The sequence below is a fragment of the Mustela putorius genome, unplaced genomic scaffold (genome assembly GCF_011764305.1).
Source record: "Mustela putorius furo isolate JIRA1106 unplaced genomic scaffold, ASM1176430v1.1 tig00000224_pilon_pilon_pilon, whole genome shotgun sequence".
Classification (NCBI taxonomy): Eukaryota; Metazoa; Chordata; class Mammalia; order Carnivora; family Mustelidae; genus Mustela; species Mustela putorius.
Window position 1 is genome coordinate 32,106,565 of NW_025421321.1, and position 23,311 is coordinate 32,129,875.

Consider the following 23,311-nt stretch of genomic DNA (forward strand, 5'->3'; position numbering starts at 1 on the left):
ACTGCTCTGGGTGGGCCCCTTTGTAAAAGCTCTGCAGGTGATTCTAGCCAAGGCTAGGAACCACTACTCTAAGATCTCGCCACTTTCCAACTAAAAGCTTATTATATTTTCTGATTGAACTTGGCTGGGAGATGCTTTTTAAAAATTCTATAGCTTAACATATGCAAAGATTAAATTTCTTCTCTATGAGGTTGCTACTTTTTTAGTTTGAATTTTAGAGTTTAAGAGTAGATTGTATCATTTATTCTGATGATCAGTTCAAGAAGTCTATTGGTGGCCAGGGGAAAAAAATTAAAGACATATGCTTGAATATAGACTAGTGGTTTTGTTCACGATATTCTAAAAAATGTTCTACAATTAATTTATAGTTAAAAATCATGTCTTCACATATGAAAAAAAAAGAGTTATTTCCCTAGAGATTTCTTCCAAAGACATTCACCTTTTACATATAGAAATTCACATGAGGTTCTGCAAAACTAATCTTCACAAATATTTCCAAAAGGTTAACTTTGATACAATGATTGAAAGGGCCAAATCCAAGAAAAAGCTACTCTTGCTAAAAAAGGGAATTTTTCTATCTTAATATAGTAGGACTGAAAAGAGGGGCATTAACTTTTGCAATCAGTGATGAATAACTAAAAGTCATGTGCAAGTATCATATACAACTTTATGAAAATCTATTCAAAAACACTTATATAAAATGGATAATTTTCCAGAAATACAAATTGAGGAAAATGACTTCAAGAAAAAAACAAAATTCCTGGAAAACAAAACAAAACAAAAAACCCAGCCCTTAAAACTGGAATCTGTTATGTAAAAACCTACCTTCCTTTAAGATAACACACCCAAGCAATTTTGTAGGTGAGTTTTAGCAAATGCTCAAATGTCAGATAATTCATTTTGGTACTGTTTCAAAGAGGAGAAAAAGGAAAAGCTAGCCAAATCACTCCAGAGGGCTAGTACAACCTTTAAATGGAACTTAGAAAGGAGAGTAAAAGCAAGTAAAACTGTTTGCCAATCTCACGTTTGAGTGAATTGTAAAGCCTCCTTAATGTTTCCTTCCAACTATGTCACTAAGTAAAATCAATCATCCCCCACTGGCTCCTACTGTAGCTTGCACATCCTCTATCCACAGCATCATTTAATGCTTTAGTGCACTTACACATTTTCATATTTGTCTCTCATTGGTGGACACTAGGATCCCTGCAGGCAGGAATATTTTCGTATTCATATTCCCTGGAATGAAATACAGTGTTTACTCCATGGTCATGTTCAATAGTTGTTGAATGATGTGGAAACAGAAGGAAGAGCTTTTAAGCTAGAAATACCAGTAATGTGTACAGGCAGGACATGGAAAATAAGAGTCAGTGAGTAAACCAGTTGGCTAGAACATAGGTTTGTATAAGTAAATACTACTGGAAAGGTAGGTCAGGGCCAGTCAGGGTGGGCTTTCAGTGCTGAGGCTAAGTTTAGTTTCATATCTACTAAAGGCTTTGGAGTGAGCAATGGTTAAATCAAACCTGTATCTTTAGAATCCAGATGAGCGCTTTTTAGAGGTGTCACAGACCTGAAGGTGACCTATCTGGTTGAAATCCATCATTTTAAAATATAGAAAACTGAAGTCAGAGAGTTCTCAAAATTAGCCAAGAGCAGGCAGAAGCTTGCAGGGAGTAAACTTGACTAAGGTTACACAATTAGTATGTATATGGTCCAACCAACAGGTAAACTAGGTTTGTCCAATTTCAATTGGACAAACCTAGTTGGTGATCTAGATGACACCAGGAGATAAGGTATGTAGGCCATATGTATACTCTTTAGAACACTCCTAATTTCATGTAATATACTCATTTCAAACATAGGTAATTTATGTAAAGTATAACTAAATTATTTTTACCTTTTATTATGAGGCAGAACACTTGACAGAATTCTAATTAGCTTTATTACAATCATTTTGATGAAGTCTTTTACTCAATTAGCTTCTGAACCCAAGATCAATAAAGCATGGGAATGCAAAGCAAGTGAATAGGAACAAAGCACTTCCTTAGCCTCACAAATCCACACATACAGTATTACAAGTGGTTTTAGTCACTGCAACAAAATTGGAAAAGTTCCAGGAAAAGGTTAATTAATTAGTTAAAAATGACTCTACAGTCTTAAAAGACAGCCTGAAAGTTTCTAATACCAGAAAAGGCAGGTGGAGATAGAAAAAACTTGGACTGGTTCATATCTCAGAATTAAAGCCCAAAATTTAGAGAAAATATGGAAAGAGTCTTTCTTGTCTAACAATAGAGTCAAATCCCAGTAAACCCATCATAAGTTGAAAATATCCTAAGTTGAGGGGTGCCTGGGTGGCTCAGTTGTTAAGTGTCTGCCTTTGGCTTGGTCATGATCCCAGGGTCCCAGGATTGAGCCCCGCATTGGGCTCCCTGCTCAGTGGGAAGCCTGTTTCTCCCTCTGCCTGCCTCCCCCAAATTTGTACTCTCTCTCTGTCAAAAAAAAAAAAAAAAAAAAAAAAAGGGAAGAAAGAAAATATCTCAGGTTGAAAATGCATTTAATACACCTAACCTACGAGACATCACAGTTTAGCCTAGTCTACTTTAAACATGCTCAGAAACGTAAATTAGTGTATACACTTGGGAAAAATCGTCCAACACAATAATAAAGTACTGAATATATCATGTAATTTGTTGACTACTGTACTGGAAGCAAAAAACAGAATAGTTGTATGAGTACAGAATAGTTGTAGGGGTAACAGTTATTTACCTTTATGACTGCATGTCTGACTAGGCACTGAGGCTGAATGCCACTGCCCAGCATTATGGGAGAGTATCCTATCACATATCATTAGACTGGGAAAAGACCAAAATTCAAAATTCAAAGTATGACTTCTACTGAACATGTACTGCTTTTGTACCATGGCAAAGTTGAAAATACTAAGTCAAACCATCTACAAGTTGGGACTGTCTATATTTACTCAGGCAAAAACTTAAAAAAGGAACAGGAAGGGTTGCTTTTGTTTTTAATTATAAAAAAGAAAAACAGAATTCCATACTCAAAGTACAAGTACAAGGTGGAATTACCCATAGGTTCACAATAACGAATGATGATAGAACCACTGTTGGGAACACATGGGATGAAATACTCCCCCCACCCACCCCTCGCCCCAGATTAACCCTTGTGGTGTTCCTGCCAAGGTAGGATACTGAGAAGGCCATTGCTCTACAGCTCTCATAAATTCTTGCCTCAGCTATGTTTTGGTACCACAGAGTCTTCCACAAAATAAGCATTTGTTTAATGTTTGCTGATTCAATGACTGAAGTATAAAAGGAAGGTGACAGATAACATAGCTTTGTCAGGCATGAAATTATAGGAAAATAGTAATGACAATACTAAAAATGATAATAACAAGAATCACAACAGTGATCCATGTCTGAGAGTTTACTATATGTAGGTATTGCTCTAAATGCATGTATTAACTTATCTTCGTTAACTCTATTTTTCAAATAATGAAACCACAGTGCACAGAGGTTAATAGCTTGCTCAAGGACAGAGAGCTGGGTAGTGGCAGAGCTAGGATTTGAACCCCGAAGCCTTTGTTCTTTAATCACTGTGAGATTCAGGCCAGCCCTGCAATTGTCTGTTTACCTTATAAATATGATACTTCTAAGGGTCCCACTTTATATGTAATTTCCTCCTTTGAGAATTTAGGAAAATAAATTATAGGTTTTAAAAAGTATTCATCTTTATTTCAGAATAGAAAAACTTTAGAATCCTATTTTATTTGCTCTTCAACAAAATGTATATATTTGCTTTAAATTTACCTCTAGTTTTCCTTCAGCATAACCTAGGAGCAGCAGATTGGCTCTGTCCTTCTCAGGGGAAATGGGAGCCCAAGGCCAAGCATCATCACTGACCAGTGGCCACCAGCAAGCAACTATATCCTGAACACAATTGATAGCAAGACGACGCTCTGTTGTCCTGTTTACTGGACCAGGTATCTCATAATAGGAAATCTAATGATTAAGGAAAAAAAGCATACAAAAATAATTTTTTAACACAAAATCCTCACAGTATTACAAAAATTAAAGCATCTGTAAATGTAGATAAATGCAAGTAAATATGCATGCTAAACATGTGCTTAAGGAGGTGTCAGAATTTACCAAATTCTTTTGACACATATATAAAAAAGACATATGTTCAAAATTCTCCCCATTTTTAGCAGAGGAAAGGAAAAGGAGAAATGTGAGTTAGGGAGGAATTGGCTGTAGCAATCCCAATCAATACCAAAATGTACAGTCATGGCTGCTTGACAGCATCGACCTACACATAGGATTTAAGACCAGCTGTATTAAAAGACAAGTTTAGTACTGCTGACCAAGAGTATCTGACTACTGTTTAAGACATAACATATTAACAATGACTGACAACAATAAAAGGAAAAACAACTTGAGGCAAATATCACCTTTTTTTTTTTTTAGAATATATGAGACATATATTCTGCATAAAGGGATAAGTCACAGCATCATGCGTAAAAGTTTATGCAGCTTCTGAGAATTATGCTTCTCTTTCTTAGGAAGGATTTGTAGAATTTATTATTCAAACTATGTTATTTTGGAACATGGTTATTTGAAAACATAAGCACAGCACCATCTGGGTGACACATGCCAAGGAAATATAGATTGCACCGTATTTCTGCTTAAGGAATTAATGGAAGGTTGATAGCTTGGAAGAAAAAAAAAAACTATCTTGCCATTGCTGGTCAGCAATAATCGAACCACTTTCTGGGGATTAAGCGCATGGCTAAGCCTACTGGACCAGACACTAGCAAAGGGCAGGGGGTCTTCTTATCAGAGAAATGCTTCTGGAGCCAGTCTCACTACATGACAGATTGCTTTCATATTCCTGTCTGCAAGGCAACAAAGGATGGCAGTAATGCGATAATGCCAGAGTGCAATGGGTGTTAAGAACCCGTTGCATTTATGTATTGTATTTAGTAAATAATCAGGCTCATCCAAATTGTGATCTCACCACTCAACCAAGGCCATTAAAATCAAGGTTAATGCTTTAATAATCCTCTGCTATTTTTTTTAATATGGTCAAAAGGAACCCTTTTCTATTTGCATGGCCATAATATTATTGACCTCTTCATCCTCTGAATGCACATCAAAAGGAACTGAAATCAAAGTAATTACCAGTGTTGTTCTCTTATGGTAAACATTTAACTCCTTGCACTGTCCCTTTCCTGTTAAATAAATTGAACTGGATTTTTAAAATGTAGACTGGAAAACTTGTTAAAGGTCAACAGTCTCAGAATTTTTACCCTGCAATTTTCTTTGCCAAAATTATTTCAATCTGAAAGAATTAACTTATGGTACTATATAAAGAAAAGCAGAATTATAAATACTCTACATTATTTCTTTGTTTTAAAATCCAAATGGGCAATGACAGACAACACAGATGTACTTTAGGCTTTGAAGTGCAAATTCTTATAATTATGCTTTCAATATCATTATTTTAACTACATATTTTCTTGACATAAATACCATAATGGAATTGCTAAGTACTTACATATTAGCATACATTATTTTGATGTCCTATTGCCATGTAAACATGTTGCTTACAAATTTCTAAATGAGAAAATAGAATTAAGAAACTGACACTTTTAATCCTTATATAGTGCAAATCATCTATATTATCTGTAATTTACTGTTTCCTATGAGTTTTAATGGCATCAGTATTCTATCATGATAGTCAACAAGGCAAGTAAAATGAACAAGTTTCTTAAATTCTCCTTCCTATTGACAAATGGCAGTTTTTACTATGTATTAAATATTTATATTTCAAATACTGAGCAAAAATATGAAATCCATGATGGGCTTTTCCAAAGGGAAGCAGGTTAGTTCTCCAATGTATAGAAATGATGTGAGTGCCCATATTATCCTCAAATTCAAAGGCAGAAAGAATAAACAAATAAGAAATTCCCTTAAAGTGTAAGAGTCCATAGAGTAAGTCTATTTTTCACATTTTTTCATAAGAAAAGATGACATCCTGACAGTTTCTCTCTGATCTCATTAATGGGTAGCTACTATCCTTCAGCTGAGAAGACTACTAAACTATCCATCACACCTAAGACGAAGAAACTAGTCATACAAATTTTTATATAATAGCACTGAAAACATTTTAAATAGTTTGAGTTAATGCATATTGGAGCATTTCATTAATTTACTTACTTTTTACTTACTTTACATTTTAAAGAGCAGCATTTGTAAATAAGCAACATTTCAAATAAATCTATAGTTAGTCAATCTGGAAAATAACATCTCATTAAGAGTGCTAATACAGTTTTTTTACTTACCAAAATATAATACCACAACTCCAATTAAAGAAAATCAGTATTACACAAAATGTTACAGAAACTCCACAAGGTTGGGAAATAAAACCAAATTACAGTTCATTACCACAATGAAAACTCATTTAATTTTTTTATCCCATATCAAAAATCTTATTTTTATAAGAATAGATGTTTCTACCAAATAAAATTACATCCTCCCCATATCACTACCACCTCAATCATAGTAAGAAATAATCCCAAAGGGCAAAAGGTTAGCTTAAATACTACTTTCTCAAAATCACACACAAAGTTTCAAATCACAAAGCTGACTTCTAAAAATCTTTGCCTGTATTATAGATAGATACTCTGGGTATGGCATAAGTATGCATCTTTTTTAAGGAAACTGTATATCAGCTCTGTTCCCAGTGAACAGTGAACTGTCTCAAATCCACGTCACAGAGGCTGGATCAATCTTGCAAACACAAGTCATTGCTGAAAAGAGGCCTTGAACTGAAACAGCCTGGAAAATGTATTAGATACTCATCCTAGCAGAGAGTATGCCTTCCAAGCAGTTAAAATGTAATGTGGCAAAACTTATATTAAACACACCATTTAAAATAAAAATCCTGCCTAACAGATGTAAAATCCCTGATACAAGGAAACAAATTACCTGGAGTTAGTGAAGGGAGAGATACTAACATATGAAGGAGAATTCGTTTTGCATTTTTCTCTAGTTATAGGTGGGTATACATGTGTGTATGTGGGGGAGTGAGAGGTCTTCCCACTCTTTGTTTATTACACTTTTCTATTAACCTTTGAAAGTGCCTTCTTTCTTTTCTTGTGAAATGGAATCCAGAGCAGCTATCCTTGCCTAGAAAGATGATATGGGGTTTCAGGGAAAAATAAGAATGGTGTGTATACTGCCTTTAGCAAGAAAACCATTTTCAAATGTGTAACTTGTCTCTACTATCTTGGATTTCCATAAAGAACTAAATAAATTGCTCCAAAATGCCATTATTAGAGTCCCATAATGAGAGTAAAAAAGGAAAGGAAGGATAGTCACTATTTCAGTGAATCAACCTTAATCACATAATTAACTCTGGTTTGTCTGAAATCTAGAAATGTTCAAGAATAATAAGTATAACACCAATCCATGTGATACTTTAGTATACTTTAGTAACTAATAACACAACTCTATAAATTGAAATCTCTACCTTATAATCCAAGGCTGAGAGTTTTTCCAGTCTTTTGTTTGTATCAGGAGACCCCATCTTCTTGGTAAACTGAATAAAACATAGTTTGTTTTGTGCCAAAAATGACAAGATGATAAAGTTGTCTGTGAGAAGAGCTAAAACAAAAAAGATTTGATAATTTTATAAAATACTGTTAGAATATAATGATAATGAATTGTGAAATTTTTTTCATTAAAATATTACAAAAAGCTCTTCTCAGAAGACAGATACCTATTGAAATACCTAGTCTTCTAAATATCATTATTTTACAAGGATATTAAAGAAATTACAAATGGGGCACCTGGGTGGCTCAGTGGATTAAGCCTCTGCCTTTGGCTAGGTCATGATCTCAGGGTCCTGGGATTGAGCCCCACACTGGGCTCTCTACTCAGTGGGGAGCCTGCTTCCCCCCTTCCTCTGCCTGCCTCTCTGCTTGTGATCTCTCTCTCTCTGCCAAATTAATAAGTAAAATCTTTAAAAAAAAGAAAAAAGAAAGAAAGAAATTACAAAAAAGCAATAATCTTCAATTTAGTCATGCATGGATTTGATGCTTTCCTTTTTACCCAATAACATTTTATGGTAACACTGATGTTTGGAGATAACCATCAAATGAACCAAGGCTAGATAAGCATAAAATAAAGACTATCTCATACCTGAAGGTAAAGATGAAAATAATTTTTATTTGTACTTAGCCTTTAATCTTGTGTTTACATGATATAAACCATCTGAGAATAAATTGATTCTTTTAGGGGATACAGATCAGTGTTCTCCACATACGTACGTCTGTTTATTTATTTATTTATTAAGAGAGAGCAGAAATGCGCACATGCCCACATGCATGAGCAGGGGGCGGGGAAAGGGAGAGAGAAAAGCAGACTCCCCACTGAACAATGAGTCCAAAATAGGACATGATCCCAGATCCCTGAGATCATGACCTGAGCAGAAGTAAGACACTTAATTGACAAGCTACACAGGCAGCTCTGTATTTTTTTTGTTGTTTTAAAATTTTTCATCAACAAACCTTCTTTTTGAGAGTATACAAGCTGAATTAAATAAACCATACTACACTCAACATGCACATTACAGTAATTAATATATAATAATGAAGATTAGCAAAAATGTTTCTCCAGCTTTATTTCTAATATGCACAAGGAGGCAATTAATACTCATGAGTTACATAAAGGGTTATTAATGTTATAAAAATATTGATAAAAGCTTAGTATAATAGGAATTTGAGAAATGTTTTACATTGTTCCTACCATAAAGAAAGTACTGAGTGTTTCATATATTTTTCTTTACTTCCACACCCTAGCTATGCAAGCAGCAGCCAAGAGTATAGCTACACAATTACAGGAGAGTCTGGAGAGCTGCCAAGAAATCACATTGTTATCATGGTCTCTTGAGAGTGTATTATTTTGGGCATAAATAAAAGAAACAAGTAAAAAGAGATATCTCTGAGACATGAATAGTGTTGGAAGTCTCCTTTTAATTCTTATAGAGGAGCATCAACATGACAAAATCATCATAGCCACTATTTTATTTGCGGTGTCAACAAAGGGGTTAATTATGACACATATGAAAATGGAACTTCTTCCATAGTAAGTTTCCTTGACACCATGTTCCTGTAAGGAAGAGGAAATGACACACTTACAATTCTACACTCAGCTTATTATTATCAAGAATTTTGTCAATTATAGCCATCCTGCAAAAAGCTTTTCTCTAAGTTGATGAAAATGTGTCTGTGTTATTCAGAGGTAGCTAGTGATAGCAGACAGCAGAAGGAAGGTTTCTATAGTTTCACCTCTGTCCTTTCCACCAGACCACAATTTGTTTTGATTATTCAGTTAAGATACTGACAACTTCAATCACTAATGATAATGCAACCTGTTTCTTAAACCCTCTTACCTTCAATAAAAGCACATAACCTTAATATTTCAGGAGTCAGCACAGCAGAGCAGAGAGAAAATGGGCTCTGCAGCTAGAACCTGGGTTCCAATTTTAGTTTGGTTATTTTCAAGCTGTTCCCTGGTATCTCATTCATGGGCATGTTTCTTAATGTCTTAACTTCAATTTCCTTATCTATAAAATAGAAATAACTATACCATAAATCTTCTTTTTAATTAAGTAAGTAGGTAGACACAGCATCTTAGAGCCTTTCAGGGCTCAAATAAATATCAGTATCCTATTTCAAAAACTAGCTTAAAATCTTTTTTACATGTTTTTTAAAAAGACTTATTTATTTATTTGAGTGAGAAAGAGAGAGGGAGAGAGAGAGGGAAAGACAGAGTGTGTGCACACCTGCATATGTTTGGGAGGGTTAGTGGGGAGGAGGGGCAAAGAGAGAGGAGGAGAAAAACCCAAGCCAACTCTGACTCCATGGTGAGCACGGAGCCCAACTCAGGGCTTGACACCAGGCTCAATCTCCTACCCTGAGATCACAACCCAAGCCAAAACCAAGGGTTGAACACCCTATTGACTGTGCCATGAGGCGCCCCTTTATTACGTACTTTGTAGCAATTATTTACTGATTGTGGTATACTTAAAAGGATCCAGTTTTATCTAGTATATTTGGCATTGGTTTACATATTTAGAAATACTGCCCAAATTTTCTCAAAAGTTAGTATGCTTAGATTTTGGTTGTTAACAACAGATCTTCCTACTAGCCAAATCACAGATTTTTTTTTTTTTTTTTTGTGGCTGTGTTGACACATTTGGGTTATTTACAGAAAATTCATTTGAAAATGAAAAATACTTGAAATGTCAACAATAAAGGACTAATTTTAAAAGAACACACTAAAAAAACCCTGTTTTGAGAATACATTCACATTTTTCAAAGGAAAAAGTAAAAAGTACTCTGAATATGAGCCTAACACTTAACAAAATTTTTGTATTAAATATTAGTCAAAACTTGTATTGGTCCCAGGGGTTGTAACTATGCTATTATAAGCGATTACTTGTGTTTGCAAGTCCCCAGTGGTAATAATTAGTGTACCTGTTGACACACTATTTCTCCTGCCCCACTGTTAATATAGACACATGGGGGTAATTACCATCACTGATGGAGTCTGAGATGAGCTTCCCCACCAGGCTTCTGTCAATCACCACTTTTTCCAGCTGTGGCCCAGAGAGGCTTAGGGACACCAGCACACCTGAACCAAAGAGGAGCTAAAAACAGGTAAAGGGGGCAGGGGGAGAGATGTACTGAGAATTAGAGTCTTTCAAAAATCTTTTTTTAAATGTATAAATTATAAAGATATTTACATGGGCATGTATACCAGGAAATTATAAAGATTTTTTCTTTATTGAAAAGAAGCATTGAAATTCTGAGTAAATAGATACATGTGGCTAAATGATGCAAAATGGTAAGTGCATTTGATTAAAGCTATGTGCAGAAACTGAATTTAGACCATGTTTATCAGAAGCCCAACCAACAAAACACTTAGAAAACACCAATAAAGAAGTAATTGCTTTGTACTGTATTCAGAAATGTACTGTGTTCTACTAAAATACTTTGAAAGATTACTATTTATATCATAAATTAAAAGATTTCTGAAAGTTTGAATAGTCATTGCTATACATTAAATATAGAAAAGATGCAACCATTACAATATAAACAGTGAATGTTACAATTTATTTGGAATTTAAGCCCCACTTCTACAAATAAAGATCTTGTCAGTTTAAAAATTAAAATACATGGAAATCAAATCAACTGAAGTAAAATGTTAAATTTTAATATTCATAAATAAGTAAACAATTTCTCAAAAAGAGATAAACACAGTTAAGTACCAGGCTTTATCAATATCGGTGTTCACCCAACCACCTAACAAAGATGACTAGATATTACCATTATGATACTGCTCCTTTCCATTTGTGGCAGCATAATTCATTCATCTCCAAATGTTTAAAACTTCTGAAAGGACTATGCATATGCGTATGCTTGTTATCTATAAGATTATGAAATATCAACACTGGAAGAAATTGTTTCACCTTCAAGGCAACAGACTCAAAGCAGATGAATCATGGAACAGCATATGGTATACAAAGAAAAAAACCAATTGTCAGTAAACTAATCATGAACATGCCAGCCAAATTCAAAGACAACTATGATTTTAAACAAAACAGGGGAATTCCCCACCTACCTAGGAAACGTGTCCCAGCTAGAAAGGATGATTCTGTGTCAAGACATATTTAAACATGTGTGAAGGATGAGCAGCATGAGGGACCAGGTTAATATAAAGAAAGACTACTACTTCCCCAATGCTTAACAGATTCCAGGCACATGAATAGGAACAGAAACTGAAGGGTCCCACATGACTAAAAAGACTGTCCATTTAATGTCAATGCCCCTAAAAGGGGTAGATGGCAGGAAAGATGTAATCATCATTATTCATTTGGGAGACTAATAAGAGAAGAACATTTGTTCCAAGAATTTCAAAATATTCACAAATTAATCTCTGCTGAATTACATCCAACCCTGCAAGACACCTTGATGGCAAATACTGATATTTCCCTTTGGGGAATTCCCCCATAACAACATAACACATAGCCTTTACTTCTAAATTCTCCTTTCTCAGGCAGGCAATTTTAGGGTCATCTTTCATACCTAGTTCTCCCCTATGTCACAGCTTTTTTCTCCCCCATTTATTCAAAACATCTCTAAAATCTGTCCTTTTCTATTTGTTTTTATCTACTAAAACTTTACACCTATATCCTTGAGCATCTTTTTTTCTTAGTTATCCACTGACTACTAAGCTCTTTATGGATACCGGCTAGGTCATTCTTATCTTTGTATCTTTAACACCTAAAACAATGCCAGGCACTCAGTAAGTGCGAACTAAATGTTTGAAGAAAAAAAATCAAAACTAACTCATTATAGGATCAGATTACTCATAGTTAGAAAGAAACTTATTCTAATCTTCCACAATGACATGAAAGTCCTTCTACAGAATCTCTTCAAGCATCTTTCAAGCATTCAGTCCATGCTTAAATACCTCCAGTGATCAGGAGCTCATTATCTTACCACTGGACACTTCTAATTGATTTAGAGATATTCTATTTAATGGTTTTCATTCAACAAAGACTAAATGTTGATTTTATGCCAAGCACTAAACTAAATTTAGTGGCTCAAAAGAGAATAAAATATAATCCTCAAAATAGGTGAGAGAGGTTAACAGAGAGTATCTCTACATCCAAGCAAATAAGTGTAATAAAGTGCTATTACTGGTCCAATTATAGAAGTACTCACTGGGGAAACTAGGGAAACTGAGTAAGAGGTGGTGACAGTTGAGCTTGAGGTAAAGGCTAATACTGCCTTCTAAGAACTTCTATAATAACCTAAATTTTTCTTCAACAGCACACTTTAAAATATTGAAAGTAACATAGTGTTAAGCGTGACTCTGAATCAGAATGAAATCAGCATTTGCTCTACCTCCTCCTAGCTGTGTGACCATGTGGGAATTACTTAACCTCTCTATGACTTCATTTCCTTGTCTGAAATGATAGGGTAAAATCGACATCTACCTCATAGGATGAGCATTAAATAACTTTTTACAAACAGTATTTAGAATAATGCCTGGCATACAGTAAGTGCTTGCAATTACTATTATTCAACTATTGCTCATATGATATATGTTCACTATACTACCTGCCATCTCTGAACACATTTTTTTTCTTTCTAAAAATCTTGTGCCCAGATTGGACTCAAGACTAGAGAGAGTACACTAGAGCCCAGGTGAGTTATCACCAGTACAATCTTTTGTTACCTTTCCCATTTGCAATGATTTCATAAGGATATTGTCTCCAAGATATTTGCAAGTTCCTCCAGAACTTTGGCATTTAATTTGTCCAAGTCTCAAATTTCTTTTCCTTACTTTCTACTCTCAGCACCGTTATCATGAACTAGTCCTCATGTCCTAATACTAATCGCTATTTCTATATTTGGGCATTTATCATCTTGGAAAAAAAAATTATAAATGACCACTTTTGGGGGTGCCTGGGTGGCTCAGTGGGTTAAAGCCTCCGCCTTTGGCTTGGGTCATGATCCCAGGGTCCTGGGATTGAGCCCCCCATCAGGCTCTCTGTTTGGTGAGGAGCCTCCTTCTTCCTCTCTCTCTGCCTGATTCTCTGCCTACCTGTGATCTCGTTCTGTCAAATAAATAAATAAAATCTTAAAAAAAAAAACTTTTGTAGGATGGTGGTATCAAGTGTAACCTGTGAAAGTAGGTAAAAGAGGGACTTAAGCTGGAAAGGATTTGAAGGGAAAGTGTCAAGGTACAGTAAGAAAGCATGCATGCTGCAGTAGGTAACACATGGAGACTGGAGCAGTGATTTGGGAACTGTGAATCCTGCCCAGTGAGTTTCAGCATTCCTTCAGAATCTTTCTTCGAAGGACAGGTGCAGCCACTTATTTATATATATATTCATTCATTCATTCATTCATTCATTCCACAAATCTATACTTAGTATTGTGAGCCAGGCCCTGCTCTAGGTACTGAAGATACAGCAATGAACCTAACAGACAAAACCCTTGCCCACCCTCACCTCAGGGAGCTTGCATTCTAGTGTGGACACAGGTAATAGGCAAATAGTTTTGATATAATGTCAGATAGCAGTAAGAACTACAGAGAAAAATAAAGCACAGTAAGGACAGGGATTTTTAGAAGAATCCCGTTTTAAGCAGAATGACTAATAAAGAAATAAAAAGACCTCTCCAAGGAGATGACATTGGAGTCATTTGACCCAAATGAAGTTATTGAATAGGCCACAGAATTATTTGGAGAAAGGGAACTTAAGGCGGAGAACACCAACTGCAAAAACTCTAAGGTCAGATATGCCTGGGAGGACTGAAGAAAGCTAGGGCAGAGTAGCTAGAGGGAAATGAGTGACAGTGCTATTCACAGATGATGAAATCAGAGAGGTAGCTGGGCCAAGTTAGGCTGACAAGAAATCATTTTAAGCAGCAGAGAATTACAATCTAATTTATGTTTTTTTATTTTTTTTAATTTTTTTTTAAAGATTTTATTTATTTATTTGACAGAGAGAAATCACAAGTAGATGGAGAGGCAGGCAGAGAGAGAGAGGGAAGCAGGCTCTCCGCTGAGCAGAGAGCCCGATGCGGGACTCGATCCCAGGACTCTGAGATCATGACCTGAGCCAAAGGCAGCGGCTTAACCCACTGAGCCACCCAGGCGCCCAATCTAATTTATGTTTTAAAGAGGGGTCTGGGCAAGAGTAAAAGCAAGAGACCATTTGGAGGCTATTGTGGTGGTCCAGGTGAGAGAAGATGATGGTTTGGATATAATGGCAATGCTGGAAGAAATGATATGTGGACAGATTTGAGATATATTTTATTTTTTATTTTTTTAAAAACTTTTATTTATTTATTTGACAGAGAGAAATCACAAGCAGGCAGAGAGAGGGGGAAGCAGGCTCCCCACTGAGCAGAGAGCCGAATGCGGGGCTCGATCCCAGGACTCTGGGATCATGACCTGAGCTGAAGGCAGAGGCTTTAACCCACTGAGCCACTCAGGTGCCCCTGAGATATATTTTAAAGGGAATCAGCAAGAACCTGCTGAAGGACTGGATGTGGCATACAAGGGAAAAACTCAAAAAGCTTTGAGCTGAGTAACTGGATTTAATGAGTAGAAAGGTCACATGGCTAGGGCCCTAATCCACCCTGACTGGTGTCCTCATAAGAAGAGGAAGAGACAACAGAGAGCTCTCTCCCTCCATGTGCACGCACAGAGAAAGGGCCATATGACAACATAGTAAGAAGATTGCTATCTATAAGCCAGGAAGAGAGGCCTTACCAAAAAGCAACACTGACAGCACATTAGTCTTGGAATTCTAGTCTCTAGAGCTGTGAGAAATTAAAAAAAATTTTTTTTCACTTAATCTATCATTAAAGTTGAAAGAGGTTTGGTCTGAGGTTTGGAGCATTCCAATCTTTAGAGGTATGAAAAGATCAGGTTAGCCCTCTTAACGAAACCTAGTTTGGGTACTCATTAGGATCAAGGTATGTCCATCATTTAGATCTCTAAATGTCTTGTGCCCTAGAGGTATCTCTGAAACCAGATTTTGAAATAATAAGATATAGATAAATTAGCAAGCTAATTAGTGCATTTTTATAAAACAACCTGTGGGAAAGCATAAAGTTTCCAAGTACTGGTGCCAAAGATAGTCTTGGATATAGTAACAGAGATAACCAGAATCAGGATAAAATAGTCTGAAGTTCAGGAAAAGAATATTCCAGTTCAGACAAGAAAGTGCTTCCACCTTTTTTCCCAAAAGGTTTGTTCTTAAACCCTCCAAAATGAAAATGGCCAATGTAAGATTTGGCATGACATGAAGAAAAAGGTCACTAAGATACTATCCTATCCTACTAGCAAGGAGTTGGGGAATTCTGACAGCTCAGAAAATGAAAACGAGGAAAGAAGTAAAGGGAAGCCCCTACAGAGCAGATCTGAGCTTTGGGCTAGCTCCCTAGGATGAATCAATGGAAGGCCCATGAGATTTCCGAAAATTGTTCCGATTTTAATGTTGTTCTTTGTGCAGAACGTGACTAAGGCAAAACAGGAACGGAAACTTTTTCTTTTCTTGGACACCCTCCCAGGCAGGAAGTATTTTTTTTACTATTTCTGCTATGTCCATATTTCTTTCCATTGCCTTTAACATTTCTCCCCATTTTCTCCAACAAGCTCATGCCAAAGAGGCTTTCTCTTTAAGATTATGGGAAATGATTTCCATAATCTTCAGATGGCTCTTCAAATGGTTTCTCCTAAACTCAGATTCAGTACTTAATGGGAAGTGAAATGGCACTGGGAAAAGAAAATCAGATCAATAATAACATTAATCTACATAAAACACAAACAACCACAAGAAACTACGATTCATTTCATTCACCAGCTCAAAACATGTGAATTTTTGCCTCCTGTATAGACAGGGATACAATGGTGAATAAGGAAGACACATGTTAGTAGAATATAGAGAGAATACAGGAGAAGACCTCATTTCAGAGAAAAGTGGAGGTTTTGGTCAGGATAGATGGCTGCTTCCTAGAACAGAGAGTTTAATACCTACAGAAAAGAGAAATGGATCATACTTGGTCTCAAATACTGAAGAAGAACTGGTGCAGTAATTGTAAATGAGCTATTATTTTGTAATAGTGATCACAAACAATTCCACTAAATTCAGTATTCTCAGTGGTTAAGAAAACTCCCCCCAAATCCATGTGATTATAATTACGTCTGAGGAGAAAATGAAAAGTGAAGGTATGCAGGGTCAGGACTACAAATCAACAGTGAGCGACAAGTTTAATCCATGATCTGAAAATTAAGTCATGAACAGCCAGCAAAGTCTGATCCCCCAAATCACTAGCAGACATGTGGGTGATAGCAGGTGCTGAACACTACAATCCAGAGAGACAACAAGAATATTGTTGTCCAGAGTATCAGGGCCACTGCAGTGAATTCTAGGGCTGAAACAAATATTTAAAGCATTATAGAGCCACTTCCCTGGAGGTCCAGTGAATTTACATCACAATGGGACCCAACACCTCACTCCTGCCCCCACAATCCAATCCACAGGATAAATTCTGGAGAAACTCTGAGAGCTATAGATGGCCAAACAATTTTACATTGGGAAAATCTATAATGAAGACTAGAGTCACTGATTATTTTAGCAGATAACCTGTTCGAAAAAAGATAACATGTCTTCTGTAATTTACTCCTTCCTTCAGCAAACCTTTGAGTATAGAAGGAAACCATGCCTGACTAACGCATTAGAGTGGAGAAACAAAAGTAAATTAAAACAAGGACAAAAAAAATTTAATTGACTCACTAGAGAAAACTGACTTAAGGACAAGAAACAGAAGGATAAAAAATAAACAGGTATTTTTCCGGATAGAGAAGTGTTAACAATGGGGTTTCCCAAAAATTTGTAGAGTATTATTCAATATATGGAATAGATACATGCCTAGAAATTTGCCTGCTAAGTATTTCAATATAAGAAATCTCATTTTCTCACTATGAGTAAAGCTACTTTTTAATTCCTAATGTAATTCTCAAGCCACCTCTTCTGCATTTATATATAATAATTACATAAAAGTGATCATTCCTAGAAATATTTATAATCCTGGTGAAATTCACACACACACACACACACACACAAAGTACAAAGGTAAAGCTCCTACTTGCCAAAAGTTTTAAAAGTTTTAAAGTTTAAAAGGGATAAAGGCAGTGGTAAGAAGTGAACAAAAAGGGACGCCTGGGTGGCTCAGTCGGTTAAGCGTCTGTCTTCAGCTCAGGTCATAATCCCAGGGTCCTGGGTTCGAGTCCTGCATTGGACTCCTTGCTTGGCAGAGAGCCTGCTTCTCCCTCTGCCTGCTACTCCCCCTGTTTGTGCTCTGATAAAGAAATAAATAAAACCTTAAAAATTTTTCTTAAAAAAAGTGAACAGGAAATCATACCAGATAGCACAGTACTTTTATACAAAATTTTATAAATTACAGAGGATTTTTATACATATAATGCATGTAAAATGCTAGTACAACTCTGGTACCTAATAAGTACACAAGTTTAAAAAATAACTATGACCCAGCAATTGCACTACTAGGTATTTACCCTAAAGGTACAGACGTAGTGATCCGAAGGGGCACGTGCACCCGAATGTTTATAGCAGCAATGTCCACAATAGCCAAACTATGGAAAGAACCTAGATGTCCATCAACAGATGAATGGATCAAGAAGATGTGGTATATATACATAATGGAATACTATGCAGCCATCAAAAGAAATGAAATCTTGCCATTTGAGACAACATGGATGGAACTAGAGGCTATCATGCTTAGCAAAATAAGTCAAGCAGAGAAGGACAACTATCATATGATCTCCCTGATATGAGGAAGTGGAGATGCAACATGGGGGCTTAAGTGGGTAGGAGAAGAATGAATGAAACAAGATGGGATTGGGAGGGAGTCAAACCATAAGTGACTCTTAATCTCACAAAACAAATTGAGGGTTGCTGGAGGGAGGGGGGTTGGGAGAAGGGGGGTGGGGTTATGGACATTATGGACATTGGGGAGGGTATGTGCTTTGGTGAGTGCTGTGAAGTGTGTAAACCTGGCGATTCACAGACCTATACCCCTGGGGATAAAAATATATGTTTATAAAAAATAAAAAATTAAAAAAAAAATAACAATAACAAGGTTAATTCTCATACTAATTCATGATCAGGAGGGTAAAGCAACTAACCAAAGGTCTCATAATCAGTGGGAAAGTAGAGACCACGACAGAACAAATTCAGTGTTCTTTCTCACACCACTGAGGAACTAATATCCTTAACTCTCAGTTGACCTCCATATAATAACCCATCTGGTTTTCCTCTCTCTGTGGCTCGCTCTTCACTCTAAACTAGCTGCCCTCTCAACTAGTAATTCTCAAATGGGACTGATTTTGGCTACCAGGGGACATTTGGCAATGTCTGGAGACACTGGTGATCACAAGCCCTGTAAGTGAGTCACTTGCACAGAGGCTCACCTGAAGAGAATGCTCATAAATGAGCTGCTGTGGAGGTGAAGGTTCTCCTTATCTCCATTAAGCAGATGTGGGAGATCCTCAAATTCTAATCAACACTTTCCTCACATAAAGAAAGAATAATGACTGAAGACCTGGTCAGATATCTAAAATAGAGTGGTGAGCAGTGCATAGTTAGATCAGGAACCTGGAGGAAACTTGTTCTGTATGCTTCCAACCATGTTCAGGGCAATGAGTGATGACTAACGCCAGTTGTCAAGACAGATAGAGCCCCAGGGCAAGTCAGTTAGCTACAGCAGCTTGATAGAAATATCCTGTAAGAACACCTCCTCACTTGTGTTCTAATTCTCGGCTCACCAATCTTCTTATCTATAATTTAGTCTCTTGAGTAATTCAGCCATCACGTGGGAATGCCCCAAGCAAATGAACAAAATCTATGCTGCCAGATATATCTGACACTATAAATTAATAAATTGCCATGCCAGTTAATAAATCAGTCCTTCTGAGTTTGGTTATTGTAAATGTTGTTAGTACAAGAAAACAAATAGAGATAACATAAAAGATAGATAAGTTTAATTAATCAGAAGTTTTCTGCCCAAGAATATGATACATTGTTGGGGTGTGTGTGCAGAATTTCTAAAAGTTACAGACCTACATGAAAATTACCATCACATTTTATTGGGAAAAAAGTGCAGTGGTGTGTGTGTGTGTGTGTGTGTAGAAATTATCTGTATAAATACAAGAAAATGTCAGAAAGAATAGGCCCAAAACTATTGACAGTATATACCTCAAAGAGGTGAAATTAAGAGTTGGAGGAATGAATTTTAACTTCTAGTCTCAAAGAGTTTTTAAAAATTGGGATTATATATATAGCCAAACTATGGAAAGAACCTAGATGTCCATCAACAGATGAATGGATCAAGAAGATGTGGTATATATACACAATGGAATACTATGCAGCCATCAAAAGAAATGAAATCTTGCCATTTGCAACGACGTGGATGGAACTAGAGGCTATCATGCTTAGCGAAATGTCAATCAGAGAAAGACAACTATCATATGATCTCCCTGATATGAGGAAGTGGAGATGCAACATGGGGGGTTAAAGGGGTAGGAGAAGAATGAATGAAACAAGATTGGGTTGGGAGGGAGACAAACCATAAGTGACTCTTAATCTCACAAGACAAACTGAGGGTTGCTGGGGGGAGGGGGGTTGGTAGAAGGGGGGTAGGGTTATGGACATTATGGACATTGGGGAGGGTATGTGCTTTGGTGAGTGCTGTGAAGTGTGTAAATCTGGCGATTCACAGACCTGTACCCCTGGGGATAAAAATACATTATATGTTTATAAAAAATTTTTTAAAAATTAAAATTTAAAATTAAAAAAAATTGGGATTATGAATGATTTCTTAACTTTTTATGTTTTTAGTATTTTTCTTTTATAAATTTATTATTATTACTTTTATTATGTTATGTTAGTCACCATACAGTACATCATTAGTTTCTGATGTAGTGTTCCATGAACTTTTTAAAAACAGAGCAGCTCTTAAATTATATTTCTTATTTTATGGTTTTAAAGAGATGGGTTTTTTTATTATGTTCAGTTAGCCACTGTATAGTATATCATTAGTTTTTGATGTGGTGTTCAATGATTACATTAGTTGTATATATGCCACAAAATGTGTTTCTAAGGCAGAATCTAAACCATACTGAAAATGAAGTATAACAGTGGCTCCTTACTTAAAAAATCAAGTAGGAAACTGGACTGAATCCCTCTCCTCTGCAATTTCACTTATTAAAAAAATCAAAACACTCTTTTTTTCCTATCATAGCGCCTTATTAGATTGCTTAATCCATGTCCAATTTCTTTACTTACTAAAAGAAGACTATCACTGTAAAATATGGTGGATCCAAATTATGTATTATTATGGGCCTACTAAAAATAAGGAGGTAGATGTAGATCACTGACAGGTATACACTGTTATGTGAAGAAAGTTACAGAACAATATGTACAGAGTAATTTTGCTTATTTTAAAAACAAATGTATATGCACACAAAAACACAGAGGAGTGTTTGTAAATGCATGGAGGAAGGACATAAATCAAACTGCTAACTGTGATATCATGAAGAAGGGAATAAGCTTGGTGTTGGAGGATACTTTTTACTATATACCTGTTTTTATTGTATGCCATTTTACAATGATAAGGAGTAATTTTAATTTTTTTATTTTATTTTTCAACTTTTAATTTTTTTTAAGTAGGCTTCACACCTAGCATGAGGCTTGAAATCACAACTCTGAGATTAGGGAGTCACATGTTCTACCAACCGAGCCAGCGAGACATCCCTAATTATTTTAAATTTTAAAACATTAAAACTGGGAATAAAGATCACCACTAAATCTTTTTTCAGTTCCCTTAGTTTGAATTTACCACTTTATATTGCTCACCTTCACCCAAAAGATTTCAAAATCACCAATATTCTGATGATTTTCTTTAATTTCTCTAAAATCTATCATTCTTAATATAACTCTTTGTCTATTCTCTTTGACTAAGAGTACACTCCACAGTTGCCTCTGAAACATTCTGCTTCTCCTTCCCTGTAATAAAATACTAATAGAGCATAAATCTAAAAGAGCATTTCCCAGGGCATAGTCTGTGAAATACTAATTTTTGAAGATGTTCCAGAAAAGTAAGCTTGGAAATTTTGTATATACGTCACCTCTTTGAGACTGACAACAGCACTTTCTGAGTTAATTTAAACACACACATACACACATTCACCCTTAATAGGCGCCAGATACCTTCCTAATTTAACAACACAGAGCATTATGCTGGGTTTAAGCACAGCAGAGATTTCTTAGGATTAGTATTGTTAAATTGTTACTATTGCTTTTTGTTGAGATAGAAATACAAACCACAAAAATCTTTCAAAATAAAAATCTATCACAAAATACTGAGCAGTCAGTTTTATAACTTCTCCCAAATAGTTTATAACTTGGATCTAATTCAGCATGTGAGGCACAGTCCCTGCCCCCTGGAACTTTTAGTCAAATCAATGAGGCAGATAGTAATTAGATGGTCACACAATAAATGTAAAACTGAACTGCAATGACAGCCAAGAAGTACATGGTCTTGTAAAAGGACATCAGAAGGGATAGAGCTTCCTTTCTGTATTCAGGGAAGGCTTCCCTATAGAAGTGATAACAGGTAGTCTGAGATGTAAGGATAGCAATGTGTTACTTCAGTGAAAAGGGAAGCAAAGGGTATTTTAGGTTGAGCTAATAAGAACAATTTACGCAAAGGCCCTGAAGCAAGAGAAAGCCTGTAGAGCATGAGAGACTGAAAGAAGCCTGTGTGGCTGAGGCACTGAGATTTTTGTTTTTATGGTTTTTTTTTTTAAGATTTTATTTATTTATTTGAGAGAGAGTATGAGAGAGGGAGCATGAGAGGAGAGAGGTCAGTGGGAGAAGCAGACTCTCCAGAGAGCAGGGAGCCTGATGTGGGACTCCATCCTGGTATTCCAGGATCAAGACCTGAGCCGAAGGCAGTTGCCCAATGAACCAGGCACCCCTATATTTTACTTTTTTAGAGATAGAGTGTGCTCGCGAGCAGGGCTTAATCTCACAACTCTGAGATCATGACCTGAGCCAAAATCAAGAGTCTAACACTTAACCAACTGAGCCACCCAGGTGCCCCAATTTTTTAAAAGAGAGTATAGTAGGGGATGAAGTTGAAAAGGTAAGTAGATTAGAGTTCAGTCTCGCCTTTAAGAGTAGTATAATAATGTAATTTTTAAAAAATAACAATATTAATTTTTTAAAAGATTTTATTTATTTATTTGACAGAGAGAGAGAGAGAGATCACAAGTAGGCAGAGAGAGAGGGGGAAGCAGGCTCCCCACTGAGCAGAGATCCCAAAGCAGGGCTCGATCCCAAGACCCTGAGACCATGACCTGACCCGAAGGCAGATGCTTAACCCACCAAGCCACCCTGGTGCCGCTGATGCTGTAATTTTTAAAATTCAACTTATTTTTAGAATGGATAATACATTCATGTATTTCCAAAAGAAAACAACAAATTATACAGAGGTAACAGTTAAAAGTCTTGTTCTTGAGACGCTGTGGGTGGCTCAGTTGGTTGAGAGGCTGACTCTTGATTCTGGCTCAGTTCCTGATCTTGGGGATGTGAGACTGAGTCCCATGTTGGACTCTGTACTTGA

General features: G+C 36.2%; 1 protein-coding gene across 9 annotated transcripts in view; it reads right to left on the reverse strand.

Moving 5' to 3' along the window:
• The window catches only part of LOC101686034 (WD repeat containing planar cell polarity effector), a 531,713-nt gene that overhangs the window by 353,548 nt on the left and 154,854 nt on the right, over positions 1-23,311 (reverse strand). For all 9 annotated transcript variants that reach the window (XR_006606054.1, XM_045077902.1, XM_045077899.1 and 6 more), the window contains 3 exons: positions 10,614-10,728; positions 7,546-7,679; positions 3,822-4,013 (listed from right to left, as the gene is read on the reverse strand). Coding sequence is in view for 8 of the 9 variants with exons in the window: in XM_045077902.1 (XP_044933837.1) it covers positions 3,822-4,013; positions 7,546-7,679; positions 10,614-10,728 (441 nt within the window). In the remaining variant the exon portion in view is untranslated. The remainder of the gene's footprint in view (positions 1-3,821; positions 4,014-7,545; positions 7,680-10,613; positions 10,729-23,311) is intronic.